The sequence below is a fragment of the Argiope bruennichi genome, chromosome 3, assembly GCF_947563725.1.
Source record: "Argiope bruennichi chromosome 3, qqArgBrue1.1, whole genome shotgun sequence".
Taxonomy (NCBI): Eukaryota; Metazoa; Arthropoda; class Arachnida; order Araneae; family Araneidae; genus Argiope; species Argiope bruennichi.
In genome coordinates, this window is record NC_079153.1 from 1,636,723 (window position 1) to 1,657,748 (window position 21,026).

Genomic DNA, 21,026 nt, shown 5'->3' on the forward strand with positions numbered 1-21,026 from the left:
ATACTCTTGAATTTATTTTACTTTTCTTTTTAACAACTCCATCTGGTGTCATATGCAGAGCTGTCTATCTCACAATTTCTTGCCAATTTTTTTTAGAAGTGTGGAAGTATAATAGAGTCGGATAGGGTGAGAAATATGTACATGCTGTTACTGTGTGTTTCTACTGTTCTGCAAGGAAGTTGTAACCTATTATCAAACCAATTTCTTAATGTCACAACCAACTAACCAAAAGTTAATTGAAATCTATGTTTTATGCAGGTGTTCAGTATTTAGTTTGCGATTATCTTGAGAAACAGAATTCACTTAAAATATTGAATAAAAATACCATAAAAAATTCTTAAAATATACTGAAAACAGTATCTCTCATTAAGTTCAAATTACCTATTATCCAAGAACTAACCTCTTATCAAATATGAGTAAATTTCTTAATAAATAGGGTCAGTGAATAATTAAATAAATGGGTTTGCCTTTATATATTTTATTAATTTGGAATTATGTTCCTTACCTGTTAAAATTCAATAAAAATTGTGAACAACATCATTTGTTATTGGTCTTGAAAGATATAAAATACTTTTTGCTTAATAAAGATATTTTTTAGGTATTTGCAGTCCACGATTCATTCGTTCTACAATTTATAATGTGCCTACTACAGCTGAAATGCTGAAACAAACTTGTGTCCCATTTGCTCTGGCTATTAGCCCATTTGCCCGTGTTCATGAAGGAGAAGTGAGTTATCTCATTATTGAAATTTTTGCATGTTACAAATTTTATTTTCTCTTTAAATGAAACATTGCATTGGTTTCTTTCCCTTTTTTTTGGATAAATTATAGTCATAGCATTTCATTGTAAAAAAAAATTCTTTGTTCAGTTTGTATAGTAATTTTTTAAAAATTGCTTGATAGATATTTTAAAAAATCATGCTATATGTTATTAAATAGTTAAATATTTAAAGTGTTTGTTCTTCATATAATCATTTGGATTTTTTAAAGCAAATATATTTTTGCCTATATTATCCTTTGGTAGGTGAGTTGCTAAAGAAATTTTTTATTCAATATTATTTTCTTAGCATCCACCTCACATAGTGGATCCAGGTGATGAAGGTCCTGTGAGATGTCACAGATGCAGAGCTTATATGAGTCCATTTATGCAATTTATTGATGCTGGTAGACGGTTTCAATGTATGCTATGCAAAACTACCACTGAAGGTAATTATTTTCAAGCAAAGCAAAATTTTGATTTATGAATCATATGAAATTCAAATATTTAAAATAAAAAAATAAATGATTTTGGTTTTAAAAATCTTTGTTTTACATGTAAAATCCGAAGAGGATTCCATATGTCAAACATTATCTTTTGTTCAATATGTTTTTTGTTTTTTTTTCTTTAATTTCTTGATTATCTAGTTTTTCCTGTATTTAATTAAATGATAAATTCTATTTTAAGAATGTGTAGTCATTTTCATTCAACTAAAAACTCATAAAACAAAACATAGAATAAAATCATAAATCTAAACATAAAGAAAAACATAGAATATGTTGTAAGAAACGTAAAGCCTTGGTTGAGTTCGTAGATGAAGCACCTAATTTAGGGGTAAAAATGGTGGGGGGGGGGTGAAATTTTCATTTCTCTATTGCTTTTTTAATATTGAAGATGGAAAAATGAATCAAAGTAGTTGAATCAACACCTCATTAAGATAAACAACATTTGTTTTAAAGTTCTTTTGATGGCTGCATCTGCTTAGAAGTTAGGAGGTAAAAAATTTTCAATCTCTAATTTTGTAGATTAACATCAACAATTTGTTGTCAGCTCTTTTTTTTTTTTTTTTTTTTTTTTTAAAGAAAAAAAATTTCTAATTTTTATTTTATTTTATTTTTTATTTTTAGCTCTTTGAAATATATTTTAACTTTTCCTTGAAAGCGAGAATGTGAGTCTTATTTTTCAGGTAAAACAAGATAATCGTGTAGCAGCTTTCCCAAAAAGACAGGAAAGAATTCTAGTTATATCTCACAAAATTCTTCAAACTATCTAATTCTATTAGAAATTAAGAAAGAAAAAAAAAGATTAATACATTTTGAGAATTATTGCTTAGATAAAATTACAAAGTGATATTATATGCCGGCATGTACCCAATTCTGCTACAAGGCTATTTCTTCTTTTTAAAAAACTAATTTATTTTCTAACGTTATATTTTCTTCATGACAATATTCATAAAAGCGAATTATCATAGACACGCTCACTGATTGCAGATCTCATTAACCTTTTGCCGATTCATTTGAAATGTGTCAGGTTTTGTTTGTTGGTAGCAGACATCTTTAAATGTGATTGAATACTGTTGGAAATATTTTATTCATATTTTGCTATCCAAAAAAAAAGTACTTATCTTGAAACTAACTTTTAGAGTGATTAACTTGTTTATTAACCAAATCTCAGTTGTCTAATTAAAGCCTAAAGTATATATTTAATGTGGTTAAATCTGATTGGCCATGATGTCATAGTCATTTCTTATTGGTTGTGATATCACAGCCATGAAATCTACATAATAGAAAATATAAACACTATGCATATAATTAAAAATTAAAAAATGATTAAGCCATGAAAAAAGTTTAATAGATAACTGGTTCCTGTTCAAATGTTATATTGTATTTTGTAATACTCATTGTATGAAAAATAAGTTTTATAAAATTCTCCATATTTTGTACAATAAATGTAAATTTTATTTTTTAAATGAATTTTTAACTGAACGTTATTCTGGGTCTGTTTTTAATTTTGAGGTTTGATGTCTGCTGCATTACTGAAAGTACATATATTAAAAAAGGACAATCAAATGATAATTTTTTCAAATATATTTAAAATGCAGAGATAAATGTTATTTCTTGCCAACTGATATAAACTTATGGCATTTGTTTTCAAAGCTTTTCAGTAATATTAACTCTTTAACAAACTATATTTTTATATTATTTATTTTGTATTAAATACAGTATTATGGAATAGCAATTAAATCTTCATCTATTGTTGCTTCAAAATGTACTATTTCACTGTTTTTGTCTAAGCATTAAAGGAGTTTAAAAGCAATAACTCGATCTACAAGAGATTTGCATTTGTCTTTTAGCTTTCTGAGTGGAATTTTTTCAATCTTATAATGTGCTAAAATATTTCACATTTGAAATTTTCCTTTTAAATTATCTATACATTATATGATGATCACATATACTAAGATTTTTTTCCTTCCATTTGGAATGATTGGAAATATTGTTATATTTTCACTTTGTTGTATTAAAAAGCATGTTATTGTTAATGTGTTTACTTTTTTTTTTCTAGTACCTGCTCATTATTTTACTCATTTGGATCATATGGGACAAAGAGTAGACAAATTAGAAAGAGCAGAATTATGTTTAGGATCTTATGAATTTGTAGTCAATAAAGATTATTGTAAAGTAAGTATTTTCTTCATTTTTGTGCAAAATTTCCATGATAACTAGAACAAAATGTTAATTGATGTTTTTAATATTTTAATTAAAAAGTTACTTATATTTTCCCTTTATTTATCAATATATTATTGAATTTTTCAGTGTTTAAGCAGAGGTACTAAATATATTTTCTGTTGTATATTGAATTCTAAATTAAAATATTTTCCAACATTAGTTCTATAATTGATATTTTAATGCCTCATTTAGTAGCATTTTCTTCAGCATTTTTAATTCTTCCCTCTCTTTAGATAATTTCCTTTTAATTTAAATTAAAATTGCTTAAATGGTTATAGACTTGGATTTAACTGTGATGCATTAAAATTTGACAAAATCAAAACAATGTAGAATTAAAAATATTTGTGTGAATTATTAGTATTTTTGATTTCCTTTAAAAAAATATGCTTTCTAATTAAATATACTTTACCTTCATTGAAAAAATATTATTGTAGAAAATTTAGAACATAAACAACTATTTAATGTCAAACAGGGTTGCCGCAGCTTCAGAAAATTGCAGAGGATTTAAAAATCATCTAAAAACAGGGGAAATGTAAAGAAACGGGAAAATACAAGGATTTTTAGGCTTCTTAGTTTTATTTATATTTTTTTAAAATATAAAAATTGCTGATTATCTGAACCTTGCAATGCCAATCTCTAAATAAAATATTGTAGTTATAGCACCCAAAGTAAATCGGTATAGATAAGTCTAGTTTTGATCTCAGAGACAGTTTTTCTATTTCCATGAAATTCCTGAATTGTAGCTAATGAGGATGTGCAAAACTGCTATGTCAGAATATAATAAATTTCTCTTGTGGGAATAGTAACATTCAATCAATGGTGTTTAATCATTCACTTGTGAGTTTATTGAATGCTTTATTATTTGAGAAATTGTGATCTTATTCAGAGTAGATTAGAGAATTTTTTAAAACAATTAGTTGCTCAAAATCTGTATTACAGATTGGACAAATAAAAGTATGAATCCTGACTTTTTTTTTTTTTTTTTTTTTTAATGAATTAGTGAATTTCTACAAAATATGTTTGCTGTGTACTGCTCACTTTGTAAGAAAATAATAAGTTAAAGTAATATGGGAAAGCAGGCACTTATTAGTCAGGCCAAAAATGCAAAACACAAAATTCAAAAAGTCATAGTCGATAATAGAATGTGTATCCGAATTGAATACAGAAGAGCATGTGCCAAATCTAAAAATGTAAAAATTGATGTTTGAAAATAAGCAAATTTGATTTCATACTTTTTAGTTCCAAAACAATCATTTAAAGTTGAACTTTTTGTACCACATTTGTTCTTTTAATTCATTCATTCTCTGATAGTGAAATAGCCAAAAAAAAAAATGTACTTTAGGTTATACAAAAATGTCGTACATTGTTTGTTTTGGACAAGCTACATTTTTATCAACAATCTCTTAAGAAATATTTAAAAAATAAAAAAAAAAAAATTATAATATGCTTTGACAAAGCTTTGAACTGCATTTCACAGAAATACCAAATGAATCATATATTATAAGATACTGGTGTGAATCAATTGATAGAATCTCCACAAGGTATTGGTATTCATTATTTTTAAGGCATACCACTGTTTAAGAATTATTTGAGAATTTTAAAGAAATTATATCAAGTTTGGACGTACAGTTTCTTTTGCAAATTATTATGGATGGACCAAATATAAATTCAAAATTTTTAAAACATGTCAGGGAAGATTTCAATGTAAAAATGACTATAAAATTTTAGATCTAGGTACTTGTGGACTACACAGAATCCATTGAGGTTTCATTATGAATATAAATGTACTGAATGGAAAGTAGATGTTACTCTAAGAGAAATGTATAGAATATTTGGGAAGTCTGGCTAGACATGCCAATTTTCTGGAAGTTGCAGGTTCTTTTAAATTCTCATTGGAGTTTTGTTGTATCTGCTGGATAGGAAATATCAGTGTTTGGGGAAGTGCAATAGAAATTTTTTTTCCTGGATCTGCTACAAGTGACAATATTTTAAATGTGTGTCAGGATAGACTTATTATGACTAAAATAAGCATCTTTTATATTGCTAATATTCTTCAGCCATTTTTTTAAAAAAATTCAGACAATGATACCTTTCTTGTATGAAAATCTTTCCATCGTTTTTCATTAACTGTTTAACAAAATTGTCAAAAGAAGCACAATCAAAGATAATATATATATTGACTACAAGTTACTTGATTACTAGTGGAGCTACTGAATTTTTTTTTTAAAGTGGCTTTTTAGCAGAATTTTTTATTTGTGAAGAATATTATTAAAAAATATTTGAATGCATCTCAAAAATATTTTGTTTTAAAAACGGCATCATGGTTAAATTCACATTTATTGAAGAAGGTTACTTTTTACACTAATTAAAACTATGAAGTATTGTTATTCCATTATAACTAGCACATAAGTTCTGTAATTCTTCTTGTAATACATACACGTACAGGAACATTTATTCCCACATTTAAGTGGCAACCTTGATGAAAAAATTTTGAGTAATTTTTTTTTAATAAAAAAAAAAAAAAATGATCAACACTTCATCACTTTTTTTCAGTTGAGACTTAAAAGTTTGGCTATAGTTTATCAAGTTTGTGGTGCATTTACTTTATTAAATAAAGCATTTTTTAACAACTCTTTTAGCATAATGTTTAATTGGTGCTGTTTATTTTTCAATTTTTTAATTAAGGTATTATCAAATAATTCCATAAATTTTTTGGCTCCATTTTATAAATTTAAAGAATATATTAAAACATTTTTCAGTATTTTAGATTAGCATCAAAATTGTATTTTCTCCCCTTTTTTAGGAAGGGAAGTTCCCTAATTGTCCAGCATTTATATTTGTAATTGATGTTTCATATAACAGCATTAGAAATGGCATGGTAAAAACATTATGTGATAATATGAAGAGTATACTTTCAAGATTACCCAGGTATGTAAATTTGAACATATTGCTTTATTTTGCATTCATTCAGTTTATTGAAATTCTGTTTCTAATATTACATTATTTATGATAGAGAGGATGGTGCTGAAGAATCTAAACTAAGGGTTGGATTTGTCACATATGGTTCAGCTGTTCACTTCTATAACCTTAATGTAAGTTTGTAGTATATATTTTAATGTATTATGTAAAATTGTAAAATATTAAAAAAATCTTTTACATATCTCTACCAACTATATAATTATTGCTTAGGATATATCTTGAAACATGATAAATTTATGGAATAATTTTTCCATCATTCCATAATCTATTCATCACTTGCAATTTCATTAGTTAGTGATGTCTAACTGTGAATGTATGTAATGTTATTCCATATTAATTTTGGAATAATGGGAGCAGAAAATGGTACACTGTTAATTAATAATTTTCCATGTTTAAATCATTTAATCATTGTATAGTTTATTTGGTGTGTGTGTGCATGTGTGTGTGTTTAAAAAAAGAAAATGTATTGTAATCATAAAATGTTCGAACTTGAGATTTTGATGAATATCCATATTTTAGATCTTTTTGAGTCCATATTTTTGAAATAATGTATGTCCATGAATACAATACCTGAAAAATGCTTTGAGTTATATAGATGAAAGCAGATATATTGTCTTTACCCCAAAATTGTAGATTTCTGTCAAATTTTGAATAAAGTCCATTGTTATAAAATCAGGTTGTCTGAATTTGAATGTGCACAATGACTTTAAAATGTAGATCCAGATGTATAAAATTTCATATGTGTAGACCTGGATCAAATTTTGAACTAAATCCATCAAGGGGTTGGTCTTCTGCTCTTTCATATGCATCTAAAGGCATTGACTCACTATTTTAAATTAATAAAATGTGAAAAAACAGTTTTAGCATCTATATTGTAGATACTTATCTAAGTTTAAACCAAATCTGTCAAAGGATTAACCATCTGTACTTTTGCACGTATAAAAAAAGCCATTCAAAAATACAGTAATTTATATAAATATATTTTGATATGTGATCTTGATACTCAAATCATAGTTTTATGTTAAATTTTTTTTTTTTAACTTGTTGGGGAAAAATCCATCAAAAATATTCACTTTTCTTTACTATACTCCAAAGCACTTCTGAAAATAAATATCTGAACACTGTGCCTAAGATCAGCAGTTTTATGAAGAAGAACAGAAGATAACAAAATGAATATTTGAGAATATTGGAACAGGATTTTGAAATAAGCAAAATAAACAATAGCGTATAATCACTACAAGTTTTGGAGGCCCTGAAGCCTTTACACTTTTCATAAATGTGAAGCATATTGGAACCAAATCTCTTGAAAATGATCTATTTCATTTTGTCAAAATTTCCTACTTGTTTATATAATGATTAAATTTAAAATCAGATAAAACTATATCTGACTTTGGAAATAGTAGAGGAGGAAAAGAGGCTCATGGGATTACCATTACCTTAAAGCCCCTGAAGGGCTTAATTCAGCCATGAAAGTATGTGTCGAAGTGAGCTTTTATAATGCATCTTGTTTTTTGATTGGCCCGACTGTTTTCTACAACACAGCTTTGTTAACAGTTGAGGAAATGAATTAATGCTTAAAAATTCTTTTTTATAATTCTGTTCCAAGTATTGGCATTTTTTAATATATATTTTTAATTATCCATTTTTTTAGACACAGGCAATATATACTCAGTACTCGTTTAAGGCTCTTTAAAAATTCTATTCGCAGCAAAAACTAACACAAGGGAAATTTTTAATTACTGTTCATTTTGCTTAGTTTGTGAATATTTTATATATTTGCATGTTTGTGCCATTTTTTGCATTTGATGTGATCAACTGACTCTTGTCGTGAAACAAACATGCCTGCTCATTCCTCTTTTTTTTTTTTTTTTTTTTTTCCATATTCTAAATATTGTTTTTATATTTCATGTGAATAATTGGCTTTTCTTGTGAATTAAATTTATATTTTCAATTTTTTAATTGTCTTATTTCATACTTTTCCTTTTCGAAAGATGTGGGAAAATAAAACTTTTGCTATTAATATAGATCAAACAATTTTAATAAAATAAATATTTTCAAAATAAATAAAAGTCCTATCTACAATTATGACTTCCTTGTAAAGATAGAGCTTTTAGATTGGTTAATTATGCTTTCAAAATTATAAAATTGGTTGGGTGGCTGTGAAGTTTTGTCTTGCAGTACTACTTCAAAATGGAGGCTATGGGCATATACAGGGAGATGAGTTTCCACATGAATTCCAAATTAGTGAAATCTGTATTTAATAAATCATTAAATGTTTTTTAGTGATTTCTTCTAACTTTTTCTCTTAAAGATTGTGTTTTGATGTATAGTTTTTGGGATTTTTCTTATTAATAACTGTTTTGAGAATGGCATCCATTACTGATGTATTTAGGTATCATTAATTTTCTTATGGCATAAAAATGGAAAAATTAGTATATCTACTATGGTTGATGTATTGGTTCTTTGAGTTTGTCAATTATTTTAAATATATTGACAATGAATAAACACTTTGTTACAGAAAACTGCTAATTCTCTATAATTTTTTTAAAAAAATGTATACAAATTGTATTTTTATGGATAGGTTGATACAGCAGCATTTCAGTGTTGATATGTATATTTTGTTACAGAGTAATTTGGCTCAACCTCAAATGTTAGTTGTGTCCGATGTTAACGATATGTTTATGCCATTGTTGGATGGTTTTCTAGTAAATCCTACTGAATCTGCTCATGTAATTGACAGGTATGAATGAACATTTCCTTCATTTTAAAATTAACAATTATTTTATGAAATTTATTATTTTTGTTAGCCCATCAACACAATGGAGTACAAGAAAAGGCACAGAAGATATTAAAAAAAAAATGTCTTTATTATTCCATTATGACATGCAGAAGAAAAACATATGCTGCATACATACAAATATAAATGAAATATAAAAATAATGCAGTTACAACATTTACCAGTGAATTGCTACTTTTTGAATAGGCTAAGCATATGTTTCTATTGACAAATTTCTAATGCACAAATTACCTGAAAATTAGTTTGGTTGATAAATTAAAATGTCTTTGTAAACAAATCTAGTGTATTCAATTTTGTGGGTACATATCTGATGAGAACTAAATTTCTAATAAAATTGTAAGAGACATCAATATGCTTTTTGTTGTTGTTTACCATAGTACTTTTTGAAAAAGGTATGACAATCTGATAATAGGAATTATTTCTGAAAATTAAAATGTTTCATTCATTCATTATGTTTGTCAAATAATAGGTTTCACTAATAGTTATGTTAAGAACATTAAGTTCTGCCTTCATTGTGCATTTTGTTGTACTTATCTAGTTTGTAAATTCCTGTCCTAGTAATTCTCAGAACAAATACATATGTTATTGATTGATTTGTTGGGATTTACTAGTGCAAAAACCATTTTTGATTATGCAATGCCAACCATAAGGTGAATGCAAACATGCAATTCCTTAAAATGTGTATGATCATATTTCAAAAGAATAATAAAAATCCTGTTGAATGTTACAAATAATGAATTAATCTACATTAAAAAAACTGCTTTATAGTGTTTAAAACATTAAAAAAAACAGATTAATATTGAAATAAGATAAGAAGAAGTCAGCCATTTTTTAAAAATGCAGAAAGATAAGGATGGGGCATTAATGGATGAGAATTAGAGAATGTGGGGAACATAGGCAGATCGACAACTAATTAGTCAATTGTCATTGGTCCAGGGGCAGGCTTCCCCAATAACAAATCATTAGTCAAGTATGGCCAAATCTTAAATGGGTAATCATTGTATCCAATTTTCTATTAGATAAACTAAGCCAAAAGTTGAAAAAGGTACATACGTGTGTACTCGTTTGTTTCAATTATAGCAATTAGCAGGTTTCAATGTTATAGCAATTAGAATTGAAAGGTGTGTAGACTTGAACAGCTAAATAGAAGTTAAATTTCTTTAATAATTTTTTACTGTACTTAGTTTTATATATAATTATATAATATATGCATCATATATAATATACACAATCCAGTCACATTAATGTGACCATCAGTCAAAAACCAGAATAACCACCTTTCACAGTGTGGACAGCTACAAGGCATGCAGGAAGAGAGTCAATTATTGTCTTGAAGGTATTCCCTGGGATGTGGAGCCATGCTGACTTTAGTGTCGTGACCAGCTGCTCTAGTTTATACAGTTGAGAATAAATGGTGTGAATAACCGGATTGCGGTGGTTCCATAGATTCTTGATTGGATTTAAATCCATGAAGCATGGTAACCATTCTAGTGCTATTAGAACCACACACATAGTGAGCTGTATGACACTTCACATTGTCCTGTTGGTAGATGGTATGATCCTGAGGAAAACAATTTGCATGTAGGAGTGGACATGATCCGTTGGGACAGATGGGTATTTGTGTTGATCCATAGTGTCTTCTTCAATAATGAATACATCTAGAGAATGCCACAAAAACATTCCTCATACTCCCTCTTCCTCCTTGAACACTTCCAGCAATTGTTGCAGGATGTTTGCTATCTGACATTTCACCTGTATATCCCACTGTCCATCTATCCGATGGAGCATAAAATCTGATTCATAGAAAAAAAGCCACCTGTCACCAATGAACAAAAGTCAGCTTAGGTACTATAACCAGACATCTGCTGCAGAGGCTCATATGCAGTAAAGACACTGCTGGTACTGTTGGTAGCCCTTGGTTCATCTGAGTGGTCAGTTGCTCAACAGCTGCATGTCTATTCACCTGAATGCATTTTCACAGCCGCCATTTCCCTCTGTCTGTGGTACATCACATTTACCACATTACTGATTTTGTATAGTACTATTTTGTCACGCATGATATATTTTTACCATGGCAACATGCAAACAATTTACAAAATTACCCATTTCGAAAATACTTCCACTTTTGGCTCAAAACCAATGAGCATGACCTTTTGGATGGTGGATAAATCGCTCTGTTTCTGCATTATGCCAATTATTGCAATATTTTCCAACTCCCTCAAACACCTTTTATATATGCTCTACCACAATGTACTGTCAAATGCCTTCTGTGATTGGTTATTTCAAGTTGACATTGAAAGTAGGAGATGGTCACATTGGACTGGATGATATGACTGGACTGTGTATTGTGTACCCGTTAAGCTCATCAACTGAACTCCCAAATCACAAAAGAAACAAGTTCCTCTGGAATTAAAAAATACAAGTTTTTACTGGAATTTCTCATAAAAATTTACATACACTACCTATTAGGAAAGTTTGATATACCTCTATTCTTTTTCTTCTGTGCAAAAGATATCTAGCTCTACATTTATCTGAAAATTAATTTAGCTTTTATGCAAATGAGGATGAAGATGCTATTATGTCCCACAAATGAATCATCTTATAACTATTAAATTATTGACAGTTTGATCAGGGTTTGTGCATGTTGTATGGATAGAATTAACTCTTGAAGCACTAGAGACATTTTTCTTTACATAATTTTATTATCTTTTTTCTTTATTTAATAATACTCTGAAGTAATTTCTCACCTTTTAACTGATATAAAAGTTGTATTCTTAAATACTGCTGTGGCAAATTTGATCTAGATGTTTGTCATCATTTTTGTATTTTGCATTATTTGCCCCACTCTGGAGCCAGACCAAATAAAGAATTAGCGTTTTTTCTGGCCACACGTCTTTTCATTTTGGCTAAGAAAAATTCTCCAATTCAATCATCTAGTTGACATTTTAGATGTCTGAAAATTTTCCTGCAATATATTCCAACCTTTTGATGGGTTTTTCCCCCCCATTTGTGATTAGCTGTTTGATGACTGACTTGAGAGGTTTGCATGCCATAGAATTTTTTTTTTTTTCCCCATCAGTTAAAATTATTTACATTCTTTAGTTTTGCATTCTGATTTGGTAGAACTTCATGTCTCCCCCCCCCCAACCATGGTTTCTCAGGATTATTTTCATATTAATATTCCTTCATGAAAATCTGATAAGCTTGATAATTTCAAAAAGTCTAAAACAGGAACTGTTTTCACCTTTGAAAAAAAATTATAATTGTAACATTAAAGATTATTTTCTTTGCCTTAATAGTAACTTATACATGTGTGTATTCTAGCTATGCCACAACTGCATAATTGTTTGTAGAGTTGTCAGTGCAATGAAATATTACAAAAGGTGAAAGAGGCGCATAAAAAAACATCTCCTTTCTATAATGATATATCAGAGATAAGAAGTATTATGAGCTATGTACGAATATAAAAGAATCATGAAAACAATACTATTATCACATATCATAGTTAATTTCCACTTTTGTAAATAGGTTTCTTAGTTTTCTAAGTATTTCGTGTTATTGGTTACTAATTGTAAAGTAGAATAGTATACATGTTGACACTTTGTAGAACAAACCATTTGATCTAGAAATATTAAATTTGATGCAAAAGTACTTCAAATGACAATGAATGATTTTATTTCATGATGTCTTCTAAATGTTTGTTGCACAAAATTTATCTTTACACAATTTTAAAATTTAAAAAAATGGCTTCTTAATGATGCCAATTTAATTGCCATGCAAATTTTTTCTAAAATTCACCATTTTTTAAAAATTTGTTATCGTAATTTTCCACAATATAGTTGTTGACTTGGAATTCAAACTGTTTTCATTGAACCATCAAATATTTACTCATTTAAATAAAAAAGATAGAAAAATTCTGTTTTATTTATCATGTAAATTATACAAATATATATATATTTTTAAAGCTACAGTACTGTGAAAGTTAGAAAATGATTAACCAAACAGTTATTTTTTTTTTAAATGACACTGATGCCATGGATTATATTAAGATATTTCATATATGAAATAAACATCTGAAAGCTTTCTATATAATATATGTTTGATGTATGTCACAGTTTGATGCCCATAAATCATCAAGTAATGAACATTGAATTATGACTAAAAGATTGAATGGAAGGTAAACACAGCCAATATTCTCAATAAGTGGCTAATATAGAATGTTAGTTGTATCTCAATGAGTTAACTATAAAACTGGAATATAATTTATTTTATGTGCAAGCATGTTTTGGATAGATAATTTATAACGTTAAGAATTTGTGACCAATTAAAAAAAAAAAAAGAGTAGGATTTTAAACTAGCTACATATTGAAGTCTGTCCAAGACAATGTTTGAGAGAAAGTGTTGAACCATTTTAATTGTTGGCAAATTTGACATTTTACATTCTTAGATTACATTAAGTGGAGACCTGCTTTTATTTATAATTAGATATTTCATGACTGAACTCAAATAAAAAACTCACTTTATTATCTTATCTGGTATTCAGATCATTCAAGAGTCTGAATTATTGCCACAGGAAGCATATTATCCGGAAGTATGCAGTCAAGTTCCAACCCCTTTCTGTAAACATAGTACCACTTATTATATGCACCATGAAATGGCTGAAATAACCAAATACAGCAAAACAGCAGCATTGTTTATTTATCTTAATAATGTATAACACATTAAAAAAAAGCAGTGGATTGAAAATTAATTTCCTATCATGGAAGATATTAAGATCCCTATTTTTCTAGTCTCCCTTAATAAAATATGCAACTTAAAAAATAAAGATTATATTTATTAAGAGAAATTTTTATTCACTTGTTCATCAATTAGTATTTTAAAGAATGAATAATGATTTTAAGAAACAAACCTTAGTATATCTTGCTCTTTATAATGATAAAATTGAACTTCATAGTTGATTGTTAAAATTTTCATATGACATGCACAACATTATTAAACTTCCTATCCTAATTAATTGCCCTTCAGAATGTATGTGGAACCTTAACTTTGATCCAGAATTAAATTATTTATGTTGTTGCATGAATAAAAATTAGTTGCATTATTTCAAATGAATAAACACTGTTACTTACAAGTTATTTTCTTTATAAAATATCAAATAATGTTTTATTAATTTTAGTTTGATGGAGCAGATTCCTATCATGTTTGCAGATACCAAAGATACAGAAACTGTTCTTGGCCCTGCAATACAGGCTGGCCTGGAAGCATTAAGGGTTAGTTTTATTAATAAGTATCTTGTTAAAATATTTTTTTGTAGATTATATTGTTTGAATAGGTAAACCACACATGTTGAAATAATATGAAAAGTTTTATATAAATAAGCAGTATAAATACCCAATATTATTAATCCCAGTTATAATTAAAAGTTATGTTTTCATAAACTTTTTTCTTTAATCTTCCTTTTAAAGGCCGCAGAATGTGCTGGGAAATTATTTGTTTTCCATACTACTTTACCAATTGCTGAAGCTCCAGGAAAATTAAAAAATAGAGAAGATAGGAAGCTTCTTGGAACTGATAAAGAAAAGGTATTTAGAATTATTTTCTCTAATTGCCTATAGACATGTTTTTTTTTAAAGTATTTTTATATCTATTAAGCAGGATATTAATTCTTTATAATTCTTATTTAATGAATTTTTTAAGTGAATTCATATCCTAATTTGGCTTTTTCTTTGGATTCTGTCCACTCCCTTTGCTAATTTTATATCTTGAATCTTTTTTTATGTGTTTTTATATATGCATCAGTTGGATGATTTTCTACAATAAAAGATAAATATGCTTTTTTTAGATAGCTTAAAGGCCATTACGCTTAGTTAATCATAAAATTACTCTGGTGAGACAAAGTGTACTTTTAAAATTTTGACTTTATTTTTAAAAAATTTAGTAAAGATCATTATGAATTAAACATGGATTCACCTAAGGTTCACATGATATGCAAGATAAAGGATTCTAACCAGTTCTTATTGAAAATGTGGATAAGATATATATGTTATGTGTCAATTTGTACATGTTGCACATAATTTTGTAATCTTTTATTTGCTCTTTATGATATATTTCCAATTTTTTACAAGCACATTATATGAAAAGCGTGCTTCATCATTTGTCTTTGATTTTATTTGAATTAAATCCATTGCTTGTTGAAATTTTGAAAATTTTTATCAAATGCCCATATTTTATCTCTCGTAATTGTACATGCTGTTTCAAAGTTGGTATTTTTTGACAAATAATATCATAATGAAAGATAATATTATTTATTCTTTATCTTATTATTTTTTTGTTGCAGTGATATGCATAATTTTTGTGAGGAATAATACTAAGTGATTTTCTGAATTAACTTGCCTTCCTTTTAGCTATCTTTAGTTTCATAAGAAAATGAGAAGTGAAAATATTAAAACTAAGTAGAACCAATTTTGAATCTCTAGGTGAATTTAAATTGTTCATTATGTGAACTCTAAAAATAAATATGATTTCAGAAGTTATCAAACATTTATTCGTATAGGTTAACAGATAGTTTTATTTGTTTTATTTCTTAAAAGATCTTATTATTTGCAGACAATACTTTCACCTCAGACACCTTTTTATAACAATATTGGACAAGAATGTGTAAAAGCTGGATGTGCTGTTGATTTGTTCCTATTCAATAATGCTTATATTGATATTGCAACTTTAGGCCAAGTCTGCAGACTCACTGGTGGCCAGTTATACAAATACACATATTTCCAGGTAATTGTTTTAGTTCACCCATCCCTCCTTTTACAATATTAAAAATTTATTTAATTTCTTCACAAAATGAACTAATGCATTTTTAAATTAAAACCTAAAATTGTCATTCATAGATATTGTAAGTTCTTATAAAAATGATGAGTAATCTATTAATATGAGATTATATTGATGACCTTTGTGAAATCAAAACAACTACTTCCAAAATTAAAATGGTGATCTAAATAAATATGGAAATATAAACAATCAAATGACTGAACTTAGCCTTGAAATCATTCATTATTTTAAGCAGAATAATGCTAAGTTTTTTTTTAGACACGCTGCTGAAACAATTATTTAAAACAATACTTATATTGTATTTAAATAACCAATTGAATTTAAATTTTATTCCTTGAAATATGTTATCAAAATTAAAGAAATGTTTGATATGAATGTTTTGAAAAAAGAATTATTTTTATTATTGAATTGCTTTCAAAAATTAACTAAATTTTATTTTTTAATTACTTTTGTATTTTTTAAAACTGAAATTCTAATTTTTGTCAATTTATTCTCATAATCATCTATTAAATATCAATTCAAAAATGTAAGATTTAATAATAATTCCACTTAAGATTTTCTTAGTCAGTAAATGTATAATTTGTTTTATTTAGGCTGATATTGATGGTGAACGGTTTATTGAAGATCTTCGTAGAAATGTTGAAAAGCCTATTGCTTTTGATGCAGTGTTGCGTGTTAGAACTAGCACTGGCAAGTCTTTTATTGCAATTTATTTTCTGTTATTACTGATCCTAGAAAAAGGAATTTGTATTTTGGTAGTATTATTTATATTGAAAGCTGAGTAAAGTTAAATATAATTTTTTTTTTAAATTTTTCTTTCATATGATTTGTAAAACTTCTGAAATTTATGTACTTTATATTAAAATTGCGTTCTTCAATTTTATAAATATTTAATCAAAATAGAGATGATTTTTTTCTTAAATTATTGAAAATAATCCAATATTAAAGATTTCCAATTGTTTATGAAAGTAAAAAATATTTTATATTTGCAGAAATTATATGGAGTTGTGTTACTTTAGAATTCATTACATTTTCATTAAGCAATAATGTAATTAAGGATTGTGATATAATTAATTTTTGAATTAATAATTGTGTTATAAAAATAAATATGCTTCGAAATGGATGTATCTGTATTAGTTTTAGATCATTAATTGGTGCATTTAATGTTATGTTTCCTTTGGAAAAATTGTAGTCAATATTTAAAATGGGGGAAGGTGGCTAAAAACATTTTTTTTTTTTTTCGAAAGGGAAAAAAAAAGTAACATTTTTATTTTCTAATAACTTTTCAGTCTTATTTATAGTAGGAATGCTTCATAAAATTAACTTGCAAACTTGAATTTCAGATAAGCTTCGATTACCCTTCAACCCTTCCTTTTTTTGAAAATATATTAACCAGCGCTTGAAAATATTGCCCATCCAGGTCGATTTTTAGACAATTATATCTCGGAACTGTTTGCAAATTGACTAATGAAAAATGTAGTACAAAAATATATACACATTGTCCGAGTGCTTAAGAATGAAATCATTTGTTTCCTTCCAGTAGCATCTCTCTTATCTGTACTGTTGACAAACACGATAATCAGAACTGAATAATTTTACTAACAGAAAAAAAAAATCATTTACAAATATAAAATAAAATCTCAGCATTAAAATGAGAAATTATTCAATGAAATCAAAATTGCATTGACTTTTAGCTCCCCGAGTGTAATAAAAATCTCTTGCCTATAAAAAGGAGAAAATGCTTAACCTATAGAATGGAGAAAAAAGTGGAAAATTGACTCATATTAATTTCTTTTCTTTATTGCATAAAAAGAAAAATGTTTTAAAAGTGTGAATTAAAAAAAAGAGTATAAATGAGTTTTGTGAATTTTTGTGGGAAACAGTTTCATATACATTGAATTGAATTAAGAAAATACCGCCTTTCTCTTTTTAAAAATATTTTTGAAAAAATTACAAAATGTATGTGTACTTTATAATGTATCAAATTATTTTCTTGTGTTTGATATTATTTTTAAATTAAAGAGAATTTTATTGAAAGTATGGGAAAATAAAAGAAAGTAAAGAAATATTAGTAATAATATCCATTTCATGTCATTCATAGTATCCATTCATATGAAGAATTTAGTAATCTGTGTTCATGTTTAAAAATAAACAAAAAAAAAATGCTTAACGGAAATAAAAAAAAAAACTCTGAGAAAAGGGAAAAGAATAATTATTGTGAGATGCTTATTTAATTCGATTCAATTGTTTTGTAATTATAATAATGGGTCAATATTTCAGAATCAGGTTTGAATATTAATACTCAAAATTCATATTTTCGCTTTCATAACATATGTTATGATTTGATTTGACATTTGAAAAAAGAAAAGAAGGAGTAGGGGAATAGCTCCATAAATATCTTTTTAAATAAAGGTGACCCATTAAAGCTTAAAATCTTAATATTAACTAGCACTGGACTTCAGTTAAGCTGCCTTTTTCCATAATATGCAAAACCATTTTCATTGATTATGTTGATAACTTTCCATACTGAAAAAAACAAACTTTCAGCAAAAATATTATATATTTATGCATATATGCAATAAATTAGATATGGTGGGTAATCTTTCTTTTCCATAGTCTGTTTTAAACTATCAGTATCAGTCTGAACTATCAGTTTGATTTTCATTAGTTGCCAACATTGTTTGATTGTACTTTTAAAAAAAATAGCAACAAATTATGGTTGATAAAAATGTCCTGTTTTATAATAAATTTCCTTGGTTTTTCCCTATCTCTCAGAATTCTCTGATAATTTCTGGTTGGTTGGCCACCTTAACCACCAGTTGGTTAACTAAAATTTCTTTTGTGTGATGATAGTGAAGTTAAGAGAATTTCATCAATAATTATTGTTCATTTATTCATTTATAGAAGAAGCTGCGTGCCATTGCTCTACTGGGCAAACATTAGATATAGAGCTGTCAAATTTAGCTTAGGTACACTCTAAGATGCAGAAATGCATACCTCATAATGATTTTTATTTTTAAAAATTTTAATTAGAAATTATGTGAAATTATGAGGTTTTCCCTCTCTGATTTAAAAATTATTATAGGAAAATTTTAATTTATTATTTATAACATTTTAATAAAATTATGTATAAGAGATTTAATTGAAATTAAACACAATCAATACAGTACACTCCCGATTATCCTCGGAATTGGGTGGCGCGGCCGCCGCGGATAACAAAAATCGCAGATAATCCTAAAAAAGCTAAAAACGAGTGTAGCAAAAGAGAAAACAGTCATTCCAACTTTTGAAAAATCGTTTAATGTAAAATAAATCGTAAAATAAACAGCAGGAAATGTTTAACTAACGCTTAATATTTTAGTATATCACTCAAAACTAACCTAAAATGCATTTTGTTAACAAAAACAGAAAAGTGCTTTGTACTTACGAGAGGCGTCAAGGATACACAGAAAAGTTAATACATATGTACTGTTTTAATACTGTAATGTATTATGTAATTATTAAAACTGCACCCTTTTGAAGAAATCAGTCAAAAAAAAAAAAAAAAACCCTTATCCGCGGCTGGCGCCGATAATTTGCGCATCGGATAACCCGCCCGCGGATAATCGGGAGTCTACTGTATTCCTGATGAACTAGCTGATTACCAAATATGACTTGTAATATAGAAATAAGAATTATTTTACTAAGTATTCAAATTAGAACATCTGTATGATTCTGTTGTGTATGTTTCTTCCTTACATTAATATTTGTTTTGTTCTGTAGGCATCCGTCCAACTGAATTTATTGGTTGTTTCTTTATGTCAAACACAACTGATGTTGAACTTGCTACTGTATCTTGTGACACATCTCTTTCCATAGAAATAAAATATGATGATAAACTTACAGAAGATGATGGTGTTTGTATACAATGTGCAATCCTTTATACCAGCTGTTCAGGTCAAAGAAGGTTACGTGTTCATAATCTAGCTCTTAACACTTGTACACAGATGGCTGAACTCTACCGTAACTGTGAATTGGATGCTGTATTAAACTTTTTCTTGAAAGAAAGTGAGTGGCTTTATCTTCATAAGAGATATTATCTTTATTGTGTATAACATAATGCTTTAATTGAATAAATAGTTTATTTTAAATGCTGAAATATTTTGCCTCATTATTCATGCATTTTTACAATATTGTTTATTAATATTTGAGTGGAGTTTTTTTTATGAGTAGTTTTTTTTTTTTTTTTTTTTTTTTTTTTTTTGCAGAGTTTTTTGCAGAGAAAATTCATCTTGCAGAGTATCGTGATAGTAATTATAATTATGTTAAATTTTCTTGAGTGGTTTATAACATCTTGAAGCAAGTAACGGATCAATTCAAAGCTTGAAAAAAAAAATGTTTAGTTATTTTAATGTGTTTATTTTCAAAATTGTTGATAAAAATGACTGATGGATAATTGCAGTTCAATTGTATTAATATGTTTATAATATCTATTTAAATCAAACTACTATTTATTATTGTTTTTGTTTTTTTCTGTGCAGGTGTCCGCAAAGTTACTGAAGAGACACCCAAACAGATCAGAGAATATCTCATATATCGTAGTGCTCAAATATTAGCTTGTTATCGTAAGAATTGTGCCCAAGCTTCGTCAACAGGGCAGCTGATTTTACCTGAATGCATGAAACTTCTTCCTCTCTATATAAATTGCTTAATCAAATGTGATGCCTTATCAGGAGGTATTTTTCTCTCTCCTTTTATTGCAATTTTGTTATTCATTTTGTCTTCATTTATATCAAAAATTGATTTTCATCTGTTAATTAACACTTTAGAAAGAAAGCCATTAAGTATAAATTTACCAATTTTTTCCTAGATGTACAAATCCTACAAATTTTTAACTTAGAGTTGGTATCCTATTCTTTTTACCCCTTTTCAAAATCTTCATTTAAATTAAATAAAGT

The 21,026-nt window shown here is 27.3% G+C and overlaps 1 protein-coding gene across 5 annotated transcripts in view; it reads left to right on the forward strand.

Annotated features, from left to right (window-relative positions):
* Positions 1-21,026, forward strand: part of LOC129962734 (protein transport protein Sec24C-like) — a 48,942-nt gene that overhangs the window by 14,009 nt on the left and 13,907 nt on the right. For all 5 annotated transcript variants that reach the window (XM_056076704.1, XM_056076703.1, XM_056076706.1 and 2 more), the window contains exons 6-17: positions 599-726; positions 1,067-1,205; positions 3,319-3,434; positions 6,286-6,410; positions 6,496-6,574; positions 9,089-9,201; positions 14,435-14,528; positions 14,724-14,840; positions 15,865-16,035; positions 16,683-16,779; positions 19,852-20,136; positions 20,610-20,804. In XM_056076704.1, coding sequence (XP_055932679.1) covers positions 599-726; positions 1,067-1,205; positions 3,319-3,434; positions 6,286-6,410; positions 6,496-6,574; positions 9,089-9,201; positions 14,435-14,528; positions 14,724-14,840; positions 15,865-16,035; positions 16,683-16,779; positions 19,852-20,136; positions 20,610-20,804 — 1,659 coding nt within the window. The remainder of the gene's footprint in view (positions 1-598; positions 727-1,066; positions 1,206-3,318; positions 3,435-6,285; positions 6,411-6,495; positions 6,575-9,088; positions 9,202-14,434; positions 14,529-14,723; positions 14,841-15,864; positions 16,036-16,682; positions 16,780-19,851; positions 20,137-20,609; positions 20,805-21,026) is intronic.